Source organism: Saitoella complicata, assembly GCF_001661265.1.
Source record: "Saitoella complicata NRRL Y-17804 unplaced genomic scaffold SAICOscaffold_2, whole genome shotgun sequence".
NCBI classification, from domain to species: Eukaryota; Fungi; Ascomycota; class Saitoellomycetes; order Saitoellales; family Saitoellaceae; genus Saitoella; species Saitoella complicata.
The window spans coordinates 707,425-730,112 of record NW_017566993.1 but is presented as its reverse complement, the minus strand read 5'-3'; the positions used below and the strand labels follow the sequence as shown (position 1 = coordinate 730,112).

General features: G+C 52.0%; 4 protein-coding genes across 4 annotated transcripts; 1 reads left to right on the top strand and 3 right to left on the bottom strand.

Moving 5' to 3' along the window:
• Positions 1 to 152: 152 nt before the first annotated feature.
• On the bottom strand, positions 153 to 1,274 carry SAICODRAFT_23261 (uncharacterized protein; the record flags this gene model as incomplete). Its single annotated transcript, XM_019166687.1, has 1 exon — positions 153 to 1,274. The coding sequence occupies one exon, from the start codon at positions 1,272 to 1,274 to the stop codon at positions 153 to 155; it is 1,122 nt and encodes a 373-aa protein (XP_019027037.1).
• Positions 1,275 to 3,402: 2,128 nt separating this feature from the next.
• SAICODRAFT_41197 (PLC-like phosphodiesterase) lies at positions 3,403 to 4,245 on the top strand (the record flags this gene model as incomplete). The annotated part of the gene is made up of 1 exon (XM_019168654.1): positions 3,403 to 4,245. A coding segment is annotated over one exon (843 nt), but the record flags the coding sequence as incomplete, so codon positions are not given.
• A 489-nt stretch (positions 4,246 to 4,734) lies between these two features.
• Positions 4,735 to 7,387, bottom strand: SAICODRAFT_154039 (uncharacterized protein). Its single transcript, XM_019165565.1, has 2 exons — positions 7,270 to 7,387; positions 4,735 to 7,219 (listed from the first exon to the last, which is right to left on the bottom strand). The coding sequence occupies exon 2, from the start codon at positions 6,906 to 6,908 to the stop codon at positions 4,821 to 4,823; it is 2,088 nt and encodes a 695-aa protein (XP_019027035.1). The 5' UTR covers positions 6,909 to 7,219; positions 7,270 to 7,387; the 3' UTR covers positions 4,735 to 4,820.
• SAICODRAFT_153898 (uncharacterized protein) lies at positions 6,720 to 21,193 on the bottom strand. The gene is made up of 5 exons (XM_019165564.1): positions 16,778 to 21,193; positions 15,286 to 16,715; positions 13,405 to 15,232; positions 7,270 to 13,356; positions 6,720 to 7,219 (listed from the first exon to the last, which is right to left on the bottom strand). The coding sequence occupies exons 1-5, from the start codon at positions 21,092 to 21,094 to the stop codon at positions 6,851 to 6,853; spliced, it is 14,031 nt and encodes a 4,676-aa protein (XP_019027034.1). The 5' UTR covers positions 21,095 to 21,193; the 3' UTR covers positions 6,720 to 6,850.
• Between the last annotated feature and the right edge of the window lie 1,495 nt (positions 21,194 to 22,688).

The following is a 22,688-nucleotide window of genomic DNA, read 5'->3' as shown; positions in this document are numbered from 1 at the left end:
GATACCGAACGGATCAAAGATCCTCAATACATGAACAAAATCGACGTAAAAATAATCAATTAATTATATATTCAATAGCCAGATCACATACAGACGGATTTCTTGCCACTTCGATTGGACAGAAGATATAGGATGAACGTATCCCCCGCGACCTATGAGCGTGGCTCGCCGATATTCGTAGGAGGTGAAGTCAACCCAGGCGTACCTGTGCCAGCTCCTCCTTCCAAATCCGTCTCGGTCCGACCCCCCTCATATAGTACCATCTGCTCGTCGTTGACGGGCTGATCAGGTCTGTCGGTGGGATCATCAGGCGCAGCATGGCGTCGCCGTCCATCCGACTCAACACCTTTCTCGCCTCTAACTCGTTCCCCCTCCTCCGTATCCAATGGCTCGGTCTGCCAGTCCATAGATTCAAGCCCCAATCCGTCGAAGATGATAGGAAGACCGTCCACTCTGGCCGCCAAAAGGTTCTCGTGATAGGCAATCATGTCACGGTCCCTTTGGACACTCAGCTCGGCCGTCCTGCTTTGAGAATATCGAACTCTCAAAAACTCTTGCAAGATCTGCGACCTTTTATCATCCATCGTAGTTCTGTCGAGCATTCGCAGAAACGTCTCGTCGCGTAAAATCAACTTCTCAAAAGTGGCCTCCGGCAAACCAACATTCTGGATTCGCCCGTTGAAAGGTAGGACTTTCCTTAGGGCGGGTATCGCTTTGTGGTTGGCTTTCACTGCATTACCGCGTGGCCTGCGGTTCAATGGAGGATTCACAGGCGTGGGCGTGGTACTTCCGCTGTGCAGCTCAGCCGTAGCAGCAGCAGACTGGCCAAGTGATGGTTCAGGAGCGGCTGCGACACCAGCGGGAGGAGCAGCACCACGACCGGCACCAGTCCTAGAACGGCTACCGGGCCCGAACCCTTGAGCGGAAGCAGAGGCTGCTGTACCAGCAGTAGGAGCAGAAGCACCACGCTGATGTTCGCCCCGTCGAAACGTCGGGTCCCCACGGAATGCCTCCAGCCTGTCCCAAAGGAGGGTTGGGATGTTATTGGTAGACCCTGGCTGCGTTGTTCCTGGAGTCCTCGGCGTGGATCTAGACGAAGGCCTAGACTGTGCGGGAGTGTTCGAGACTGGCCTGGCATTGTTGTTTGCCGACGAGTATTGCTGAAGACCTGCTGAAGTCGCAGGCGATGACGCTTGCGAATCCTTCGGGGTTGTGTTGTGCGCCGGGATAGATCCAGAGATGTGCCTTTGGATTAAAATGATACTTTCGGCCATCCTCCGTTTCGTTTGGTTCTCGAAGAAAACCTTGAAAAATTGGAACTTTGTTTCTGATAACGTCGGTTAGGGTTACGCTGACGGGATGCTGTCTGTATATGGGCGGAGCGCTGGGCCGTTTAAAGCATTTCAAAACGGAGCACGCTCAGCAGCTGACCAACACCCGTACGCAAACACGCGGCAGAAAAATCTAGGTCTGGGATCAAATTTGCCTGACAAGAAACGAGATTACGGAACCTCAAATGCTTCCCGGTTGCGGCCGCCGCCGACGCTGCCCTTCCGTCTGCGGTACAGATTGGGTAGGCTGATCGACGAAGGAGACGACTGGAAGTTGCGCAGACCTTGTAAACAATTGTAGATCAGCATTGGTGGCATCTAACATGATGATCGTACCGGTGAAGGCAGCGCGCGAGAGGAAGGTCCGGGTATCTCAAAGGCTTGGGTGTATAACGACGCTCGGGCCTCCTCGTATGATCGAACCGCGGCCGTGACATGTGGCCCAGCTGCAGCCAACACCCAGAGCACGACGATACGCGAAGAAGAATGCGAAGCATTCAGATCATTTGGACATAGTGCCTGTTCAGAGGAGGAGTGAGGCGATCTGCGGATGATCTGCAGCTGATGCGAACAGTTCAGGACGTGGAAGCCAGCACTTCTAGGTCAGGCCAAGATACCCAGATTTCCTGGAAGCCTGAAAAAGACCACTAGTCATGATGTTTGGCAGCGGATACAACCGTGTTGAGCTGGAGTCGTCGAGAGTTCGCGGCGACTGCGCGATGTCGGGCATCGCCAACACGAGTCATCTCTTCGGTACTTGCTCAACTCAGATGGGATCTGTTTTGCACATGCAACTCTAAAGAAGATCTGCTACCCGAGTCGACTTCAGCTGGTGATCGTTACGACGTACGCCCCAACGACAACTGTACACGCTCATCAACTACTCTCGAAGACTATAGGTAAAGACATCGAACAAGGAGGCTCGCTAGGCAAAGACACGACTTTCCCTAAGGCCACCCTCTTCTCCATCTTCACCACAACTTCTCGAGGTCGTCGTCGTTGTTTATCCTCTGTCACAGAGCGTTCCTGGCGTTTTTTGCTACCGCTGCAGGTTAATGGGTTGTTTTGCCGTTCGCCCGCTTTTGGCGTGAGTTGTTCCGATACATGTTCCAACTGCTGCAGATGCAGGATTGTTGGGTTTACGATACTGGAGATTGTGAGGAGGGGGTTGTTGAACAGAACTGCTTAAGCATGTCGCGAAATGGGGAGGGAAGGATGCCGAGAACGTCTGGCACCTGGTCCAGGTCCTTGCCACGCCTATGGCTGATCAAACAGATTTCTGGAAGAGGCACGAACTCACAGACGGCTGCTCCGTCATGCACGTTGTTTCTTTTTGTTCTCCGTCTTTGACTATATTGCATCCGATGGTGTTACGCCCTTCGCCTGCCGGGGGCTGATTTGGCTTCCTCGATCTCTGAGCTGGACGCGTACTGATCCGGTCCAGTTGCCTGCACATCTCTTCTGAAGGAGTCATCCTCGAGGTTGTGTAGGACTTTCTGTATTCTGGAGCATGCACTTTTGAACGCCGGAATGTCCTTGGGCAAAGCTAAGCGAAGGATGACACCTTCGATCCTCCGAGCGCCTCGCGACTTTCGAACGACCCTCCTGTGAACTTTGCCATCCACATCCTAGTCCATCTCAATGAAGGTCATTTACATGCTCGAAGCTTGACATAATAAGTAAAAAGGAATCACACTCATTCCAACCCTGTTCTATAAATAGCACCGACCCTTGCCGTCGCTGCCGCGCTCCGCCTCCACAGCCAAGACACGCGGCTCGTAATCCCGCCAAGAACACCGCAATAAAATCGCCGACCTACAAATGTTCTCTTCTCTCCCCTCATCTACACAAGACGGTTGCGGTCCGTTAACGAGCATTCATCGAGCATACATTCCCCTTGAAGGCGTTACCTGCTGGTTCTGGTGACGCAAACGTATATTGATCTGTCTTTCTCTCACTTCTGTTATAACTAGGAACATACAAGCAGCATACATTCCTTACAAACATGCATTCATTCGTCCAGACGATTGCTGCGCTTGCTCTTGCCTCAGTGGTTACGGCTCAGCAGCTCTGCAATGGCCATGCATCCCTCTGCTCTCGCTCGTACTCCAATATCACATACCTTGGTGCTCACAACTCATACGCTGCAGTACCCAACTCTGTCGCTTCGAATCAGTTGGTAAACGTTACCACGCAACTCAACGACGGAATCCGTCTTCTTCAGAACCAGGCCCATCAGAACAATGAGACGGGTAGTGATGGTGTCGGGATCAGTCTTTGTCATACAAGTTGTGATCTCCTCGATGGTGGTACGATTGAGGAGTACCTCACCGAAGTCGTTGCCTGGCTCGAAGCAAACCCAGACGAAGTGATCACAATCCTCTGGGTCAACTCCGACAACCTCTCCCCCTCCCTCTACGCAACAGTCTACGAATCAACAAACCTCTCCGCATACACCTACTCCCCTCCCACCTCCCTAACAACCCTTTCCGACCTCCCTACACTCTCCTCCCTCATCGGGAACAATACTCGCGTCATCACCTTCATGGACTCAAACGCGGATGCTTCGATCGTTGACTACATCCTGCCCGAGTGGGACTTCGTGTTTGAGACGGCATATGATTCGACGGATGCCACTTTCCCGTGTGACCTTGATCGCCCGAGTGGCGGGACAAGTGACGGGAAGCTTTATCTGGTTAATCATTATTTGGATACGGAGATTATCTCTTCGGTGTTGATTCCCGATACAGCGGCACTCGATACAACAAACGGGTACGCTTCGTTGCAGGCGAACTACGAGGGATGTTATGCGCTTTACTCTCGCCCTCCAAACTTCGTCTTGCTCGACTACTACTCCATCCCGACAAACGGTTCAGTATTCTCCTGGGTCGCAGAGCTCAACGGCGTCAACTACACCGCTCCTACCAACGGTCTCCTCGGTGGAGAGGCACAAAGCGAAAACACAGCCTCTGGCGCCCTGAGTTGGTGGAACCAGATCGCGACAGAGGCGGGAGAGAGTACGATTAGTAGTGTTGCGGCGGCTGTTGTTACGGTGAGTCAAGTTTTGGGGGCTGTCGAGAGTGTGCTCGGGAGTATCTTTCGCTCTTAGTAATAGTGATACTAATTGGACGATAAGCAGACGATGAGTACGTTGGTTGGGACTAGGAACGGAAGTTCGACGAGTACGAGTTGGGGGGAGGTTGGTGGGAGAGGGAGGAGTGGGAGAGAATTGGGATTGGCTGGGACGATGTCTTTGGGGGTTGTGGGGGTTGTTGTCGGGGTTCTGGTTGGATTGTAGGGATGTTGCCGTATAACATAGAGGTTACGAATAGAAGCTTCACTTCATTGATGATGTTGTACTTGTGTTAATCCCAATGCTATGTGTGATAAAGACAAGAGCAAATACTAAATTTCAAAATGATATCTAAACTAAACTAAACTTTTTTGACGGACGTACGTCCCCATGTACCGCTTCTTCACTTCTATGTTCTACTTCTTCAAAGCCTTCTCAACCTCACCACAAAGCTCACCGAGCATGATATTGACTTCCTCCTCATTCATAACCTCCCCACCACAAAAGATACCGACATCGACACCATCTCCACGAACCGCAATCTCCACGTCCAAGTCGACCTTGACCGTAGACTTGACAGGGTTGCTATCAATCAACGTACGGACCTCGCCCTTCGCCTTGGCGTTCGTCTCGATGTCGCGCATAACGGAAGACATTCTATTGCCGATCTCCACCTCACTGAACAAATTCTCATCAGAAGAAGTAGAGATATCGTCGTCGAAACGAAGGTAGTTGACGTAAGCATTAACCAATGCCTCGCCCTCCCTGCCAATCCACTTCGCAATCTGCGCAAGACTAACTTGCTGTTTCTCTGATCCACGCGCCAACTCCATCTGGACCTCCTCTGCACTCTTCACCAGATCCTCATTCTTCTGAACACAGAGAGGGATGATGTTGACAGTAGGTCCCATCAAAGATGCGAATTCGGGGGTACGCCCGGAGACGTACATACCGAAGGTTGCAGTATTACTTTGAGTGCGTTGAGCGAGGATGCGGCCGAAGGCGGCGAGGAAGACTGATTGGAGGGTTAGGCCCTTCTGACGGTATGCGTCTTGGAGTGCCTTGGCGTTGAGGATTGCACGGGGCTTGTAGACGCTGGTGCGGGAGGCGGAGGTGCTGGCGTGTAAGACCGGGGCGTGGGTAGGCTTGTAGGCGGACAAGGCTTTCGACCAGTACTTCTCCAGTGAAGTCTCGGATACGGCATAGACGGATTTGGTGAACTTCGCAAAGTCAACCGAAGGTGCAGCGACAACGGAACCGGAGTAGAGGTCAGCGAGCTCCTTAACAAGCGCCGGCAAACTCCAACCATCATATAACGCGTGGTGAATCGTCAAGATGATAGCCGTCTTGTCATTGAACTGAACGCAGCGCATCCTGATCGGAGGCGTCCTCAAATCGGCAGCGACAGCGGACTCCTTCACGACGAGGTCGTACACAGCACCAGCAACATCCTCGACATCACCAACCTCCTCTTCCACGAACTCGGGTAGATAGGACTCAAGCACGAAATGAAGCAGAGGGAAATCAGCGTCGCTCGTGCTGGCAAAGACGGTCCTCAAAACATCGTGCCTCTTAACAAGATCCTCGAAAGCCTTGCGCAAGCGCGCTCCGTCCAACTTCTCCTTAGTGATGTAAGGGAAAGATGGCATGAAGAGTTTCTGGTTGGAGTTTTGCCAGGCGGACAGAGTGTAGGTCTGAGAAGGCGTGCATGGTGCAACATTCTCGACGTTATCCTTGGACAATCCAATCTTGGCGCTCAAGAGGTTAATGTAGTCATTGCCCAGCTTGGCAGTGAGGCGGGTTATCAAGTCAGTGGCTTCACCGGCCGGTTGCTCGGCTCGGCGACTAGCAAGGTGCTCGGAGATACGCTCGATGCTAGGATTCTGCAGAATCTCGGCAACAGTCAAGTTGATGGATCGCTGACGAAGTAAACCGGAGATGCGAATGGCACTGATAGAGTCCAAACCCAGCGTGAAGATAGTCGAAGTGCGACGAATGGACGCTACAGGAATCGTGGAGATCTCAGCGAGGACATCCCTGAGGATGAGCTCCTGGCTCTGCCAATCCTCGACCACGTTCTCCTCATCAATTGCAGACAAATCCATAGAGGAGAAGATCTCGGCAAGGGCCTTGCGATCAGTCTTGTTCGTCCTACCGCGAGGGAACTTGCTAAGAGCAACAACATGGCTAGGAATCATCCAGGTAGGTAATTTCCGTCGAGCCGCCTTTAACGCCGTCTCCACAACGTCGCTCACGGCCGACGTCTTGATGTCAAGGACTTCGGCTTCATCAGGGGATACTGCTTGCGACGTGCAAGAGACAAAGGCAACGAGTTGGTCACGCGTGCTCTTGCGATGTCTGAGTACCAGGCAAACCACGTCGTTGATATCTTCGTGTGACTTGGCCATGACCGTCGCGATCTCGCCGAGTTCAATGCGGATACCGTTCAACTTGACCTGATCATCATTCCTGCCGCAGAACTCGATGGAACCGTCGGCAAGCATGCGGACTTGGTCACCGGTACGGTAAAGGCGCTCGCCAAAGAGGTTGATGAACCTCTCCTTGGTGAGGTCTGGACGTTTGAAATAGCCGGGTGCCTAAGAAAGGTCAATATCAAACATCGTGTAGAAGGGACGAGAATTAAAACACTTACCACTTGGACACTACCAACGCAGAGTTCACCGATCGCACCGCGAGGCAATACTTCAAGGTGGCTGGAAAGGACATACGCAGATGTGTTTGGCCAAACTTTACCAATGTTCATGGGCTTCGCGTCCCTTGGGACTTGAGTTAGCATGGTGCAGCCAATAGTTACCTATACGAGATATTAGCAAGATAAGATCATCGTTTTGAAAAGTAACTAACCTCGGAAGGCCCGTATGCGTTGTACAGACAACCACCGTCAGTCCACTCCTCCAAAACCTTCTGTGTAAGCGCTTCACCTCCGCTGACGAGTACCTCGACTGTTGGTACGTTTTCTCTTTTCACCAAAGCCGAGACAGATGGAGTCAGATCAACGTGAGTGATCCTCATAGTGTTGAGAGCACGCTCAAGATCACTGAGAATGTCATTCTTTGATGCTGAGCACAAAGTAATCCCAAGCGACCAGCTGTAGTGGCATTCAAAGTGGATGACATCGAAAGCAGCACTGGCGAATTGCAAGAATCGAGAATCTGACTTCGACGGAATCAGCTCGTGGAAAGCAAGAATGGCCTGCACTGCATTGGTGTGAGTGATTGTAACACCTTTAGGCGTCCCGGTAGTGCCGGAAGTGTAAATCATATACGCAATTCTCTGCGCCTCGATAGCTAGGTTCAAGTTCGACGTATCGAGCTGAGACACCTGTTCTTGCTGTGTGTCCAGCTCAATCAACTCAACGGTAGACAAGGCTTGATTTGCAGTCTCGCTAGTGACTAACAATACCTTTGCCCCGACTTCAGAAACCATGTGAGATTTCCTATCTTGAGGCATATCGGGGTCCACGAAAAGCAAAGCCCCTCCAGCCTTCAGAATACCAAGCATCCCTATGTACAAGAATGGGTCCTTATGGATAGAAATGGGGACCACATCTCCTGGCTGTACACCCTTGTTGACAAGAAGGCGGGCAACTTGGTTTGCAAGTGCATTGAGCTTCTCGTACGTGAAAGCAGTTGTATGCACTTCGTGACCGAGCCAGGTGTAGAATTCTAAAGCAGGATGCTCGGGTTTTTGCGCAGCATTCTTCTCGAAAAACTCATGCAAAAGAGAGATTCCGCCGGTTGCGAGAGGCGCGGGGGATGCGTTGTCGATTGCCAAGATCGTACTCTCACCACGACCAATAACCGCAGCGTTGCAAGCGTTTTTGTTGACAAGGTTCTTGACAACTGCGTCCAGCTGAAGCAACATCAAACGGGTTTGATCTGGAGTCATCAGAGCATTCTTACTGGTAGCCCGCCAAATGATACAACCTTCCTTGGTTTCCATTTCAACGGCGACCGAATACTCCGTTGACGACTCCTCGTCCACCGATGTCCACAAGGGTTGGGTGTGCGTGGTATACCCTTGAGATGCCGATTTCTGGTACAAGAAAATAGTGTCGAAAAGACGACGTCCATTGGTTCGTGCAAGACGTTGCACGTCCCTTAGAGGCGTATGCTGATAGTCAAACGTTGCAACACTTGAATCATGAACCTTTCGCAAGAGCTCAAGGTTAGAACAGTCTCGTACATCCACACGGACAGGTACAGTGTTCATCGTAGGGCCCATAACCCCCTCAGCACCTTCCATGACGTTTCGGCCAGAAAGAACCGCTCCAAATAAAACGTCGCTCTCGCCAGTGTAAAGGGAAAGAATGACGGCCCAGGCTGCTTGGCCAATGGTCTGCAAAGTGATCCCATGGTATTTGCATGCCTCCTCCACGTTGGAGGCGGTCATGGCTGAGTTCACCTCGCACCAGTGTGAACCGACGGGGTTTTCCGCCGCTGTCGATCTCGAAAGGTCGGGGAAGCTCACAATAGTACAGTCATCCAACACACGAGACCAGTATTGCTCGGCTTTGCTTTGGTCCGCTGAAACAATCTGATTAACGACATCCTTGAACGAGGGCCCGTTGCTTCCCTCATCGGCTTCATGATACTGGCGCAAAACTGTTTCAAAGAGCAATGACAAACTCCATCCGTCATAGAGCGCATGGTGAAGACAAAGGACGATCCACTGCTTGTCCGGCGCGTTCAAAAGCGCGACAGACACCGGAGGACGCTCGAGAGGATTGAGGACTTCTCTGGTGCGTTCCAAGTGCTTGTTGCAATATTCCGGCAGATCAGCCAGGCTCTGCACAGTGTGCTCGCTCCAGGTATTCGCAGTTTCGTGTACGACTTGAGCATATGAGACCCCGTCTACATTCATCGGACGGAAACTAGTGCTGAAGATAGCCTCCTTGATAAGGACATTCTTCCACGCCTGTTTGAGCTTCTCTGCATCAACTCCGTCATCCAATTCAAGAACAGCGTGGTTGAGGTATGTTGTCCGTCCGGACGACTCGGCGATCATACCCTCTTGCAGAGGTGTGCAAGGGTACACGTCTCTGACATCCGCTGGCAGAACGCCCTCCTTTGCAAGTTGTTGGCGCAGCTTGTTGCACAAAGCATCGAATGCAGACTTCGATAGACCTTGACTCTTTGGGCTTCCTAGTTCAGTGGTCTGCTTCTCGTTAAGGAGACGTAGCATATCTTGAACAGTGGAGTACTTCATGAGCTCACTGACTGACAGCAAGATGTTTTGCAATCTCAGTTTTGCAGACAATCTGATAGCTTCGATACTATCCAAGCCAAGGTGGAAAATCGAGGTTGTGTCATCCACTTGTTTAACGTCGAGGCCTGCGGCTTCGGCGATACAATGACGAATACTCTGAGCTTCCTCAGACTGATTCAATGCGGAAGTGCTCTTCTTGTCGCTCGTTGTTTTGATATCTTGCAAGCGAGGACTGAAGATTGGATGTTCTTCTTTCAATTCGGCAAAGGATGTGGCAGGCACAGAATTCGGAGCAGAGATGATTGCCGACAGGATGGCATCATAGGTCTGCAACATGGTACGGCCGATATCCGGGCTCAGGACAGAGCCCTTTCCGGCCAAGCGTAGAACGAACGTGCCTTGGGCTGTCTGTTCGATCTCGAGAGATGCCGAGAAATCTTGGGCTGCATCGGTTTCGATGATATCCCAAAGCTGCGCACCATTGTCCTCTTCGTTCTTCGGAGTCTTTTGATACACAAAGAGGAAGTCAAAAAGAGGAAATTCACGAGGCACTCCGAGCCACTTTCGAATCAATCTTAGTGGTGTGTGGTGGAAAGGGCTTGCAGCAGCAGATGCCGTCTGAACGTATTTAACAATTTCTTTCGCTGACGCGTCCTCCGAAATGTGCATGGCAAACGGAATGGTGTTGAAAACTGGTCCGACGACATTCTCAATGCCCTCGACCATGATATTGCGACCAGACACCACAACGCCATAGCTGACGTCTTTGCCTAGATATCCTGTAAGAAGCAGAGAACAAGCGGCCTGTAGTAAGGCTTGAGGGGTGCTGGAAAGTTTTGATTTTGCAGCAATTTCAACATCTTGAACTGAACAGTCCGAGATCACTTCAACAGCGAAGTCAGACCGACCGGCGTCTGTATCGCTAGAGTCGGAGTGTTGAACAGGGAACGACATGCATCTCATGCCATTCAATGCCTTTCTCCAGTGGTCCTTGGCCTTGGCTTCGTCTGCTGCCAAGATGTGTGGGACCACGCCCTCAAAAGGCGGGCGCTGAGGGAGTTGGATGCCATGGTAGAGACGCTGCAGGTCGTCAAGTAACAACGGTAAACTCCAACCGTCATACAAAGCATGAAAGAGCACAAGGCATAGGCACTTCTGACCATCCTTGCCTACGAGGTAAATACCAAAGGCAGGACGTTCAAGAGACTTATTGTCGCGAGCGAACTGCTTAGCAAGTCCTTCCGCGACTTCGTTCACGCTCTCATCCTTCAATATGACCTCTTTCCACAGCTTAACGTTTGAGTTCTGCCACCTGAGACAAACTTGGGCGAATCCTTCCTCCGTGTCGCAGAAGCATGTACGTAGCATGGCATTGGATTGTATTAACACCTCGAGGGCTTTGTGCAACTTGTTCGTGTCCACCAGACCTTCCAAGCGAAGAATGAAATGATTGAAGTAAAGTCCATTGTCCGATTGACGAGCTTCGGCGATGATACCTTCTTGCAACGGTGTGCACGGGTAGATGCTCTCAACGTCTGCATCGCGGCACTTAAGTTGCTGCAGTACGACCGGTCTGAAACGCATCGAAAACGACTGGATTGACGCCTTCGCCGTAGACAAGATATCGACGCTGTCATCATGGGATGGTGTTTCTAAGAGATCGGCCATGTCCATGATGCATGGATTCTGCATAATCTGAGAAACACTCACGGTGCCAATGTCTTCCTTTTTCAGCGTCTTCGCAAAATTGACTGCTGAGATTGAGTCCAACCCAAGTTCAAAGATAGAAGTCGACGGGTGAATTGCATCCAAAGGAACTTTGGTGATGCGCGCGAGTAATTGCTGGATGCGACGTCCGGTTTCCGTCCATGCCTTGACACGATCTTCATTCGTCGCTCCTGAATATTGCTGGAGGAGATCCAACGAGCACTGGTGGAACAGCGCAGCAAGGAATTTGCCATCAATCTTATTGGTTCGGGAAAGGGGTAATTTAGAGACCGGAAGAATATGCGTTGGGATCATATACCGGGGGAGTCGACGCTTGCACGCTTGACGCAGTAGTGGAGCCAGGTCGAAGCGCTCGATCAATTCCGGTGAGGCGGCAACGGCTGTCGCTGTGGAGGCGGGGACGATGAAGGAGACAAGCTGATCCTTCTGTTGGCTTGGGTGCCTCAGAACCAACGTCGCTGCATCAACAACAGCGGCTTCATTCCCTGCCTGCTTGAGTGTAGCATTGATCTCACCCAGCTCGAGGCGCTGACCGCGCAACTTCACTTGCTCGTCTGCTCGGCCAATGAAATCAAATGATCCGTCGTCAAGCAGTCGAACAAGATCACCCGTCCTGTAGACCCTCACGTTGTGCTCAGGAACCTCGAGGAAGCGCTCCGCAGTGAGTTCGGGTCTCTTGACATATCCTCTGCCAACAAGTTTTCCGGACATGCAAAGTTCACCAACAGCACCCCGCAAGACAGGTGTGAAGCCCTTGCCAGCCTTCACGACAAAGGATCCGCAGTTGACGAACTGCTTGCCGATGTTTGAAGGGCGAGCATCTTCGGGAACAGAACACAGCATCGTGCAGCCAATGGTGACTTCTGTTGGGCCGTAAGCATTGAAGATCTTTCCTGTTTTGCCCCACGAGTCCAAGACCTCACGGCGAAGGAGTTCACCGCCAGTAATAAACACCCGAAGTAACGGCACATCCGCCGGCTGCAAAGTTACGGCAAGACTGGGAGTCAAATCAAGATGCGTAATGCGCAACGCACGCAACGCAAGAGGCAGATCTTGGAACAGAAGATCTCGATCCGCTGCCACCATGGCAATACCGACACTCCAGGTCCAATATTGCTCCAAGATACTGACGTCGAAGTGTAGTGATGCGAAGCACAGGAATTTAGACTCCGAATCCCAGTGCCCTGCAAACTGTATAGAGAACGCTTGCATGGCTTGTACGGCGTTGTCATGAGAAATCTCACAACCCTTGGGCGTACCAGTACTTCCGGACGTATACAGAATGTACGCTAGAGACTCTGGCGCAAGCTCAGGGATATCGAGGTTATCGCTAGGTTGAAGAGAAATTTTGGTATTGACGTCCACCGCGATGATGTTCACATTCTCGGTGTTTGACCGGAATGCATCAGCATAACGCTCGATGGTCAGGACAGCAATTGCGGAGATGTCCTTGACAATGAACGCCCTGCGGTCCATAGGAGCTCCAGGATCCAAAGCAAGGAAGGAGCAGCCCGCTTTGAGTACACCGAGAATGGAGAAAAAGGCGATCGGGCTTTTGTCGAAGCAAACTGGAACAGTGGTGTTCGGTTTGACGCCGGTAGAGCGCAGATAATGCGCAATGCGGTTTCCTTCCTCATTGAGCTCTGCGTACGTCCATTTCAGGCTGATGGGTTCGGATCCATTGATCCCAGTAGCAAATTCAAAGGCGACTTTTCCTGGCATCGACTTTGCATGCATCTCCACAAAGTGATGAAGGTATTGAACCGGCGCGTCAAGGATCTCATGCTGAGGAGGTGAGATAGACAACAAGTTATCGTCCGCCACTGTCATCTCATCCGCCTGTGCCTCTGGATGGTCAATTATGCCCTCAAGAAGAGCGTCAAATTGTTCAAGAAGGAGTTCTCCTTGCTGGGCAGACATCAAGCTGTCTTTAGCATGAACGACAAGACTAACAGATCCGTCCACCATGGGCTCCATCTCAAGCGAAACGGCATACTACAGGACATGTTAGCGAATACTTCAAGCTATTGCGCCCTTACTTACGTCGACAGAAGACATGTGCTCGCGTTCTCTCCACAATTCATTTTCCCCTACATTGACACTCCCTGCGGGGGCTTTCTGATACAAGAAGATTGTGTCGAAAAGTGTTTCACCCTCAGTGAAGCCGAGCCATTGACTGATGGCCGTGAGCGATGTGTGTTGGTATCGCAATGAGTCCGAGTTGTACTGTTGTACTAATTGGACGAAATCCTTATTGCTTCCGTTTAGACCGAATGCGCAAGGCACTGTGGTGAGACAAGGAAAGACGGCGTTTTCGCCGCCTTTGATCATAGCTCTTCCGCTGAGTACTTGACCAAAGATAACATGGGTCTCGCCAGAGTAAGCCGATAGAAGCTTGGCCCAAGCTGCTTGACCAAGTGTTTGCACCTGCACATTGAGCGATTTGCACGCAGCTTCCATTTTCGCAAACGACACTTTGGAAGTTTTGATGCATCTAAAGGATCCGGTGGTAGTAAGACGCTTGCTGGTAAGGTTGGGGAAGATACTGGGAGAAATCCCTTCCAGCTTGGATTTCCAGAAGGTCTTTGCCGTAGCGGACCAAGCTTCATCGTACTCTCCAGACAGAATGCTCCGGAGAACGGATGCCGATTTGGAACGTTCCGGTGTAGCAAATCCGTGATAATGTGCGTAAACCGTTTCCAATAACAATCCCAGAGACCAGGCATCGAACAGGGCGTGGTGAGCCGAAAACAGGAGATACGTAGACTTATCTGAACCGCTGATAAGGTCCAAGTTGATGGGCGGAACTTCAAGTGCGTCAATGGCCTTCTGGGCCAAGTCTGACCTCCTCTGTTCTACGAACGCATCAAGGCGGTTCAATTCATCCGTATCGTGTTTGCTCCATGGGAGCTCCAAAGCTGCTCTTTCATAGACAAGTTGGGCGTACGAATGTCTGGTTCCGTTGATGGCACAGAAACCGGTGCGTAAAATATCGAAATTTTCGAAGCAAGAATTCCAAGCTGAACGCAGGCGGCCGATATCGATATTAGCTTCAAGCTCGAAAAGGACTGAATTGAAGTATTCTTTTCCGTTAGAGCGGATGAATTGTGCCAACATGCCTTCTTGCAAAGGCGTGCAGGGTAGAATGGCTTGCAGTCCCCGAGGAATGGCATCCAGGTCGCTCTCCACTTGGCCGCGGAAAGCTGAGATGCCGGCATTGAAGCCTTCGGTGTCATCGACGGTGGCCTCTGAGGAGGCAGAGGCGTTCTGTAAGAAAGCACTGAGCTCACGGATAGAGGTGTTCTGAAGAACATCCAAAACACTGACTTCACGATGGAGCTGCCTCGATAGTCTGGCAGCTACTTGCACGGCACTGATACTGTCGAGTCCGAGTTGGAAGATAGTTGAAGACTTACGAACATCTTGAAGAGGTACCAAAGCGATTTGCGCCAGCGCCTCTCGAATGACAACGTCGAGTCTTCCCCAGACTTCGTCTTCGTCTTTGGTTTCGGTCTGGAAGTCTGCCATCTCCATGTCCGTGAAAACAGATGTGAGAAGACGGCGATTGACCTTACCGGCAGCGCTGAGAGGTATTCTGTCCACAAGCAGGACAATACCAGGAATCATATAGGCAGGCAATCTCCGCTTTGCTTCAGTCAGGCACTTTTCAGTCAGCTGAAGGCGCAACGCGATATCCGTAACAACTGCACAATCATGAATAGTGTCGTCTCGCGGTTGCAAGGCGAGGAAAGTCACAAGCTGATCCTGCAACATCTTGGGATGCTTCAAAACCAATGTGATAGCATCCACAATAGACGAATCGGCATCCCTTGCGACGGCGTTGATTTCGCCGAGCTCCACTCGGAGACCACTACCTAAGAGTTAGCTATATTCAGCAGTAGAAGAAGTTATGTATCAACGTACCGAATCTTGACCTGGTCATCCGCACGACCTAAGAATTCGAATTCGCCGTTCGCAAGAACTCTAACAAGATCTCCAGTACGATACAGCCTGCCTTCCACGCCTTTCCTGGTGATGAAACGATCCTCAGTCATCACTGGGTTCGCGTGATAGCCGCGAGCAACCTGAAAGCCGCCAATGCAGAGTTCGCCAACTCCATGGACGGGTACGATATGCTGCGCATCCTTCGTGAGGATGTAGAGACTGGTACTCTCGAATGGCTTTCCAATGTTGTTGGACTTCATGTGGGGCATGCTGATCTGATGCGTACAAGCCATGGCACACTCGGTTGGTCCGTAGGCGTTGATACAAATCGGAGACCACTGCTCGACGAGATCCTGAGGCAGCGCTTCTCCAATACAGAAGAGCATCTCCACCGTCGGCACCTCAGAGCGGATAAGGCTGGATGCGATTGTAGGAGTAAGATCCAAGTGGGTAACATTCATGCGCTGAATGACTCCGTGCAAATCACTCAAGAGCAACTTGCGTGTCGCAGAACACAACCGAATGCCGAAATTCCAAGAGATCATGCAGTCGTAGATGGACATATCGAAGGTAGGGGCCGCAAACTGCAAGAACTTGGAAGTGTGGTTCCACCAAAAGAAGTTCCTCGATGCAAGGACCGCTTGGACAGCATTGCGGATCTCAACGGCGACTGCCTTGGGTCTTCCAGTACTACCTGAGGTATAGAGGATGTACGCAAGGTTTGATGGTTTCAAGTCTGGCACTGAGGGGTTCTCGGTGCTCTGCTGAGTGATAGCCGCATGCGGCAATTGGATGACGTTAAGGTTCGGTAGGTTGGTCCTCAACAAGCTAGATTCCTTGTCCGACATTGTGATCGAGAACCGCGCTTCCAGCTCCGTGATCATAAACACTTTCCGATCTATCGGCGCGGATGTGTCCAACGGCGTGAATGCAGCACCTGCCTTGAGAATACCTAGAATGCAGATGTAGAGCTGAGGCGACTTCTCCATGCACAATGGCACGGCCTCGTCGCGCTCCACTCCGAGCTCGAGCAAACAGTTCGCAACCTTGTTGGCTTCCGCGTTAAGCTGAGCGTAGGTCCACTCGCGCAACTCTTTGCCATCCCAGAACTCCAATGCAACGCGATCCGGCACTTCTCGAGCATAACGTTCGAGGTTTGTGTGCAGGAAAGTGCTTTCCTTCACGGGGATTACAGCAGCATCGGAGTTCGAGATCGACAGCAACTTGTCGGGCAGAGCAGCGGAAAAATCTGCGGCCTGCGAATCAGGATGCTTGAGAACGTCCATCATGGCACAATCGAGTTGCTCGAGGAGAACATTGGCCTGTTCTTGCGGCATGTAACTCTTCCAGGTGGACAATTGGATTTCAAGGGATTCGTTTGAAGGCATAAATTCAATTGCAGCGATAAACTACTCAACCAGAGAATAAGCATCTGCCGCTCACTCGCTATGCTAGAACCTAGAACACTCACATCCATCTGCGCCCTATCATCAATAAGTTTCCACAAGTTCACAGAGTCACGTTGGGGATCGGTGGCATTTTGGAAGATGATCAGAGTGTCAAAGAGCTTTTTCCCGCTAGATTCATCCCAGGATTTGATGATCTTGCGAAGAGAGGTGTGCTGGTGGGGAAGCGATTCGGCATTGATGTTCTGGAGGAGCTGCACAAGTTCACGGTTAGTAGTGGTGTTGGACAATGTGGCACGAACAGGGATAGTGTTGAAGCAAGGGCCGGCAATCTCTTGAACATCGTCGATGGGAAGCGTTCTGCCGCTCACGACATTGCCAAAGACAACATCCGTGGAATCTAGATAAGAAGTTAGAATGCGTGTCCATGCAGATTGGACCACGGCAAGCAAGGTAGTTGAAAGTGCTTGGCATCCGGCTTCAAGCTCGCCACGTGAAAGCGAAGAAGATTTTGAGAGAATAACACTTTCATCGCTGCCCTTCGCCAATCTGGATTGACCAGAAAGGTCGGGAAAACCGGTGGGCTCATATCCCTCGAGGTTTTGCTTCCAGAACCGGATAGATTCGGTCTCGTCTGTGGACGCAATATACTCCAGAACTCGCCTAAAAGCCGGTCTCTCCCGCAAGTTACCGCCAGCATACAACTGTTTGACGTCATCGTCGACGAGTCCGTTCGCCCATCCGTCATAGATTGCGTGGTGAACTGAGTGAACAATGACCGTTTTGTCGCTAGCTCGAAGAACACCAAAGTGGTACGGCGGGCGACGAACGTCAAGGGCAGCACCAATGCAAGCAATGTGTTCATCGACGGCAGTAAGAAGGTTATCCCCAGATATTTCAGTTACAGACCATGGCAGTTGGTGCTTTTTGAGAACCACTTGAGCGAACGGATAATGCGGGTCTTCAGTGATACAGAAGCATGTGCGCATCATCGGATGCCTTTCCACGACCACCCGCCAGGCTGCCTCAAGGCGCTTCAGGTCCACGTCTGCGGTGACCTCATAGACTGCGTGGTTGTAGTACGAGCCCTGGAAGCGTGAAGAGTCTCCCAGCATACCTTCTTGCAATGGGGTACATATCAGGATGTCCTCGATCTCTGCCTGGGATAGTTCCAACGACTGGAGGATTTGGTCCATATGTCTGTCGGCAAAAGCTCGCATCACTTCTTCACCGCGAGTGAAGCGGTCTGTACCAGAAGACTCGGTCCTCACAGTCCTTGAAACAACTCCAGCAAGCTGACGGATCGTGGGGTTACGCATGATTTGCGAGACATCAAGCTGATGGAAGCCGACTTTTCTCAAGTGCTGAGATAACCTGATGGCAGAAATGGAATCCAACCCGAGCTTGTAAATGGATGTTGATCGGCCGATGTCAACAACGTCAACTCCAGAAACATTCGCAAGAGCATCTCGCAAAGAGATCTCGACATCAGACCAATCGCCACCGTCATTGTCTTCGGCGGCAGAGCCAGCGGTGAAGATGTCACGAGCGGAGCTGTCGAGCTCGGAATAGACCTTCAGAAGCTGTGCCTTGTCAACCTTGTTGGTGCTACCAAGCGGCAGGTGGCTAACGAGGACGACAGCAGAGGGAACCATGTAAAACGGCAGAGCCTGTTGTGCGGCATCAAAGAGCTCCTTGACGAAAGACGGGACATCGTATCCAGTCGAAGCCGAGACAACTGCACACTTCTGCGACATGGACGCGGTCGGCACAACGAAGGAAACAAGTTTCGATTGCTTGGTTGATCCAACGACGATGGTGATCGCCTCGTTAACCTTCTTTGACTTGGACAATGACGCACTGATTTCACCGAGTTCGATACGGAAACCACGGATCTTTACCTGACCATCACGTCGGCCGAGGAAGTAGAAGGACCCGTCAGGAAGAAGGCGAGCGAAGTCTCCGGTTTTGTAAACACGTCCTGCACCTTCGAGCTCGAAGAACTTCTGCGCGGTCAACTCGGGCATCTTGAGGTAACCGCGAGTCACCTGTGGACCACCAACGCAGAGTTCACCGACAGCACCGCGGGGGACTGGCTTCAAGTCGTTAGACAAGATATACGCGGAAGTCATCGGGACGACACGCCCGATGTTGCCGCCAGACGCGTCTGCCGGGACCTGGTCATAGAGGTGACAAATATTCGTCGCCTCGGTGGGACCGTACCCGTTGAAAAGACGTCGACCATGCCACTCACTCACGATTTTGTCGGTGATCTCTTCTCCGACGCAGATGAGGACTTCGAGAGATGGAACATTATCTCTGCGCAAGAGACCTGCTGCGGTCGGAGTGAGGTTGGAATGCGTAGCGCGTAACGCGCGGAAGGCTGCTTCGAGATCGCGGAGCAGGAGATCTTGGCGGGCCGTACAAAGGACCATGCCGGTCTTCCAAGCAAAGAAGATCTCGAAAACGGAAACATCGAAATGGAAAGTAGAAAACTGTAGGAACCTCGATTCGGGTCCGTATGGGTATATGCGTGTGAGCGCAGCAAGGTTGTAAACAACATTGCCATGCTCCACGCATACACCCTTGGGAGTGCCTGTGGTACCCGACGTGAAGAACACGTAGGCCAGAGCCGAGGGATCCACGCCTCGCGTCATATTCCCTTGGCTTTGAGCAGAGAGATCCATAACGTCCACTTCGATAATCTTCACTGACGCTGGCAGGTGCGAGGCTACGGCTTTGTCGTCGGATGATGTGGTAAGACAGAAACGACATTCGGTGGCAGAGACCATGTGCTCAACTCTGTCCTTTGGTGCTTGAGGAATGATGGGCATGTAGGCGCCTCCAGCCTTGAGAACAGCTAGGATAGCAACGTACATGTGGATGCTTCGATCCATGTTGATAGCAACAATCTCTTCCACGCGAGAACCTTCACTAACCAAGTAGTTCGCAACCTGATTCGCACGGGCATTGAGTTGCTCATACGTCAACGCAGACGACTTCGGGGTTCCATCGACAAAGTCCGTAGCGACCTCAATCGCGACCTTCTCGGGGAAGTTCTTCGCAGTGAGCTCAAACATCTCGTGCATGGTTTTCGGCTCATCCTTCATAGACTCGAAGACAGGTTCAGCGGGGACCACAGACACCAGCTCCTGACCCAACATTGAAACCAACTCATCCAGCGTAGACGTGGGCTCCATCCTCATCATCCCATCAACGAGGGAATCAAGCTGAGCGAGCATGATCTTGCACTGTTCAGCAGGCAGCTTGGCCTGCTCATACGTCACCCTCAACTCGAGTTCATTGCCAGTAGCCTCAGCCTCGACAAGAACAGTGTACTCGAGCCTGTCCTCGCCATCGACCTGCTTGACAACGGCGCTTTGCTCATCACCAGTATGCAGCGTCTTCTGGTAAACAAGGATGGTATCAAACAACGTCTCAGCAGCCTCCACCCCAGCCAAAGCCTTCACAGCCCGCAAGGGAAGATCAACATGCTCAAGAACATCCGTACCGTCCTTCTGCAACAAACGGAAGACTTCGGCAATCGTCTTTGTAGCCTCGAGACCCACGCGAGTAGGAAGCGTGTTGATACAAACACCAATGACATCCTCGACGCCCGCGACGGGGATGGTGCGTCCAGACACGACGGTGCCGAACACGACATCCTTACTCTCAGTATACATCCCCAACAACCACGCCCAAGCAGTCTGTAACAAAACCTGTGGCGTGATACCCCGACTCCGTGCGAACGCCTCAATATCCTCGACGGAACTCTTGAGCGACAACTTCTCGTGCGCAATCTTCCTCGGGACGAACCTACGGCCGGTAAGGTTCGGCATCTGAACAGGTTGCACGTCCTTAAGGAGTTCAGTCCAGTAGGTGCGAGCGGGTGTTGAATCACGTTCGCGCTTGGCATACTCCGTCACCTTCCTAAACTGAGGACGAGAGATGATGGCGGTGGGGTCAGAGATGTACGCCGCAAGATCACGCACAATCGACTCCATCGCCCATCCATCAAACAAGCCGTGGTAAATCATGACAGACAACCACTTCCCATTGACCAACTTCGCAGAAAGCGGTGGCTGATGCATCGACTCAATCGTCAACGTAACCTCCTTGTGCTTGTTGACAACTTCCTCGACCTCGCCATCCTCAACAGAAAAGTCAACCGGATGCGAAGCAGGGTACACAACCTGCAAGAACTCCGACTCCTTTACATCCTCAGGGCTCACGACAAACCCAGTCCTGAGCGCCTCATTCGCCTCAACCAAGCTCTTCCAAGCCTGCTCAACAATCGAAGCCTCGACGCCCTCAGCAATCTCAAGCAAGACCCAGTTGTAATACCTCCTGCCTTCAGCATCCTTGATCGTCTCGGCAATCATCGCCTCCTGAATCGGGGTAGCAGGCACAACACTCTCCGCACCCTCAACCAACCCCGTCAACCCCACCCACCTCTGCGCATCAACATTCTCAACATGTTCCGCTTTACCCTCGTCTTTGATAAGCGCAGCAATATCTGCAACGGTTCCGGCACGGACAACATCCGACACAGCTAACCCCTCAACCCCCTTTTTCCTTAACGCAGCAATAAGCTTAATAACTCCAATCGAATCGACACCAAGGACCCTCAGCTCACTCCCCTTCCTTACCTGACTTACCTCAACTCCCGCGGCAACCTCCACAATCGCATCCCTAACCATCTCCTCCCTCGGTGTCCACTCGCTGTCATCATCTCGCTCGTGCTCAGCATCGGAGGGGCCCGAACGAGGCATACCCGCATACATCGCCTTCACAGCCTTCATATCAGTCTTCCCAGAGGCAGTCTTAGGCACAGCTTCAACCCACCGCACAACACCCGGTACCATATACCCCGGCACCCACCTCCCCGCACCCCTCCTCACATCTTCCTCACTCTGCGTCTGTTGTTTCCCAACAACGAACGTGACGAGCTCCCCCTCACCCGCCACAAACGAGATAACCTCCGCCATGGCATGCGTCAACGAGCGTTGAACCGCAAACGAGACCTCGCCCAATTCAACACGCTGTCCACCCCGGACCTTGACTTGTCCCCCACCCACACGTCCCAAACACTCCATCCGCCCCCCAGGCAATATCCGGCCTTTATCACCGGTACGGTAAACAGGCATACCGTTCCACTCGAAAAACACCTCTTTGTTCAATGACTCCCGATTTAGGTACCCAAGTTCGGAGACCTGAGGTCCACCAACGACTAGTTCGCCTACATACCCAACGGGTAGAAGTGTAGGCGTGCGGAAATCCATGACCATCATGGCACATGTGGAGAGTGGAATACCGATATCAGCACAGCGTCTCCCTACTCCGAAATCCCACGAGCAGGAACAATGAATCGCGGTCTCGGTTGGTCCGTACGCGTTGTGCAACACTACCCTCTTCTCCTCCCCATCCTTCGAGGGAGGACACCAGTTATCGACGACACGGGGGGTCAACATCTCCCCAATCGTCATCAAACTCTTGATGGAGGGACACTCCCCCGCACTAACAAGTGACGCAACAGTCGGCGTCAACTCCATATGCTCGATCCCCAACCCCGCGATCGTCCCCGCCAGATCCGAGTGCAGGACGTCTGAAGGCGCAGTACAAAGTTCCCACCCCAGACTGAGCGGTAAATAAATCTCCAAAATAGAAACATCAAACGTGACACTCGCAAACTGCAAAAACCGCTGCGGGGTGGACGAGGAGGAGGAACGGAAGTAAGGATAATGAGCACGAATCGCATTAACAGCGTTTCGGTGCGACAACTGTACTCCCTTCGGCATCCCAGTCGATCCAGACGTATACAAAATATACCCAGTCTGCCCCTTCGCGACTTTCTCCCCCTCACCCTCCACGACCTCCTCAACCACATCCTTCGTGGAGAGAAGGTCGTCGACAACGAAGACTTGGCCCGCGAAGATTGATTCGATCTCGGGTTTGAGGGTGGAGGTGGTGAGGACT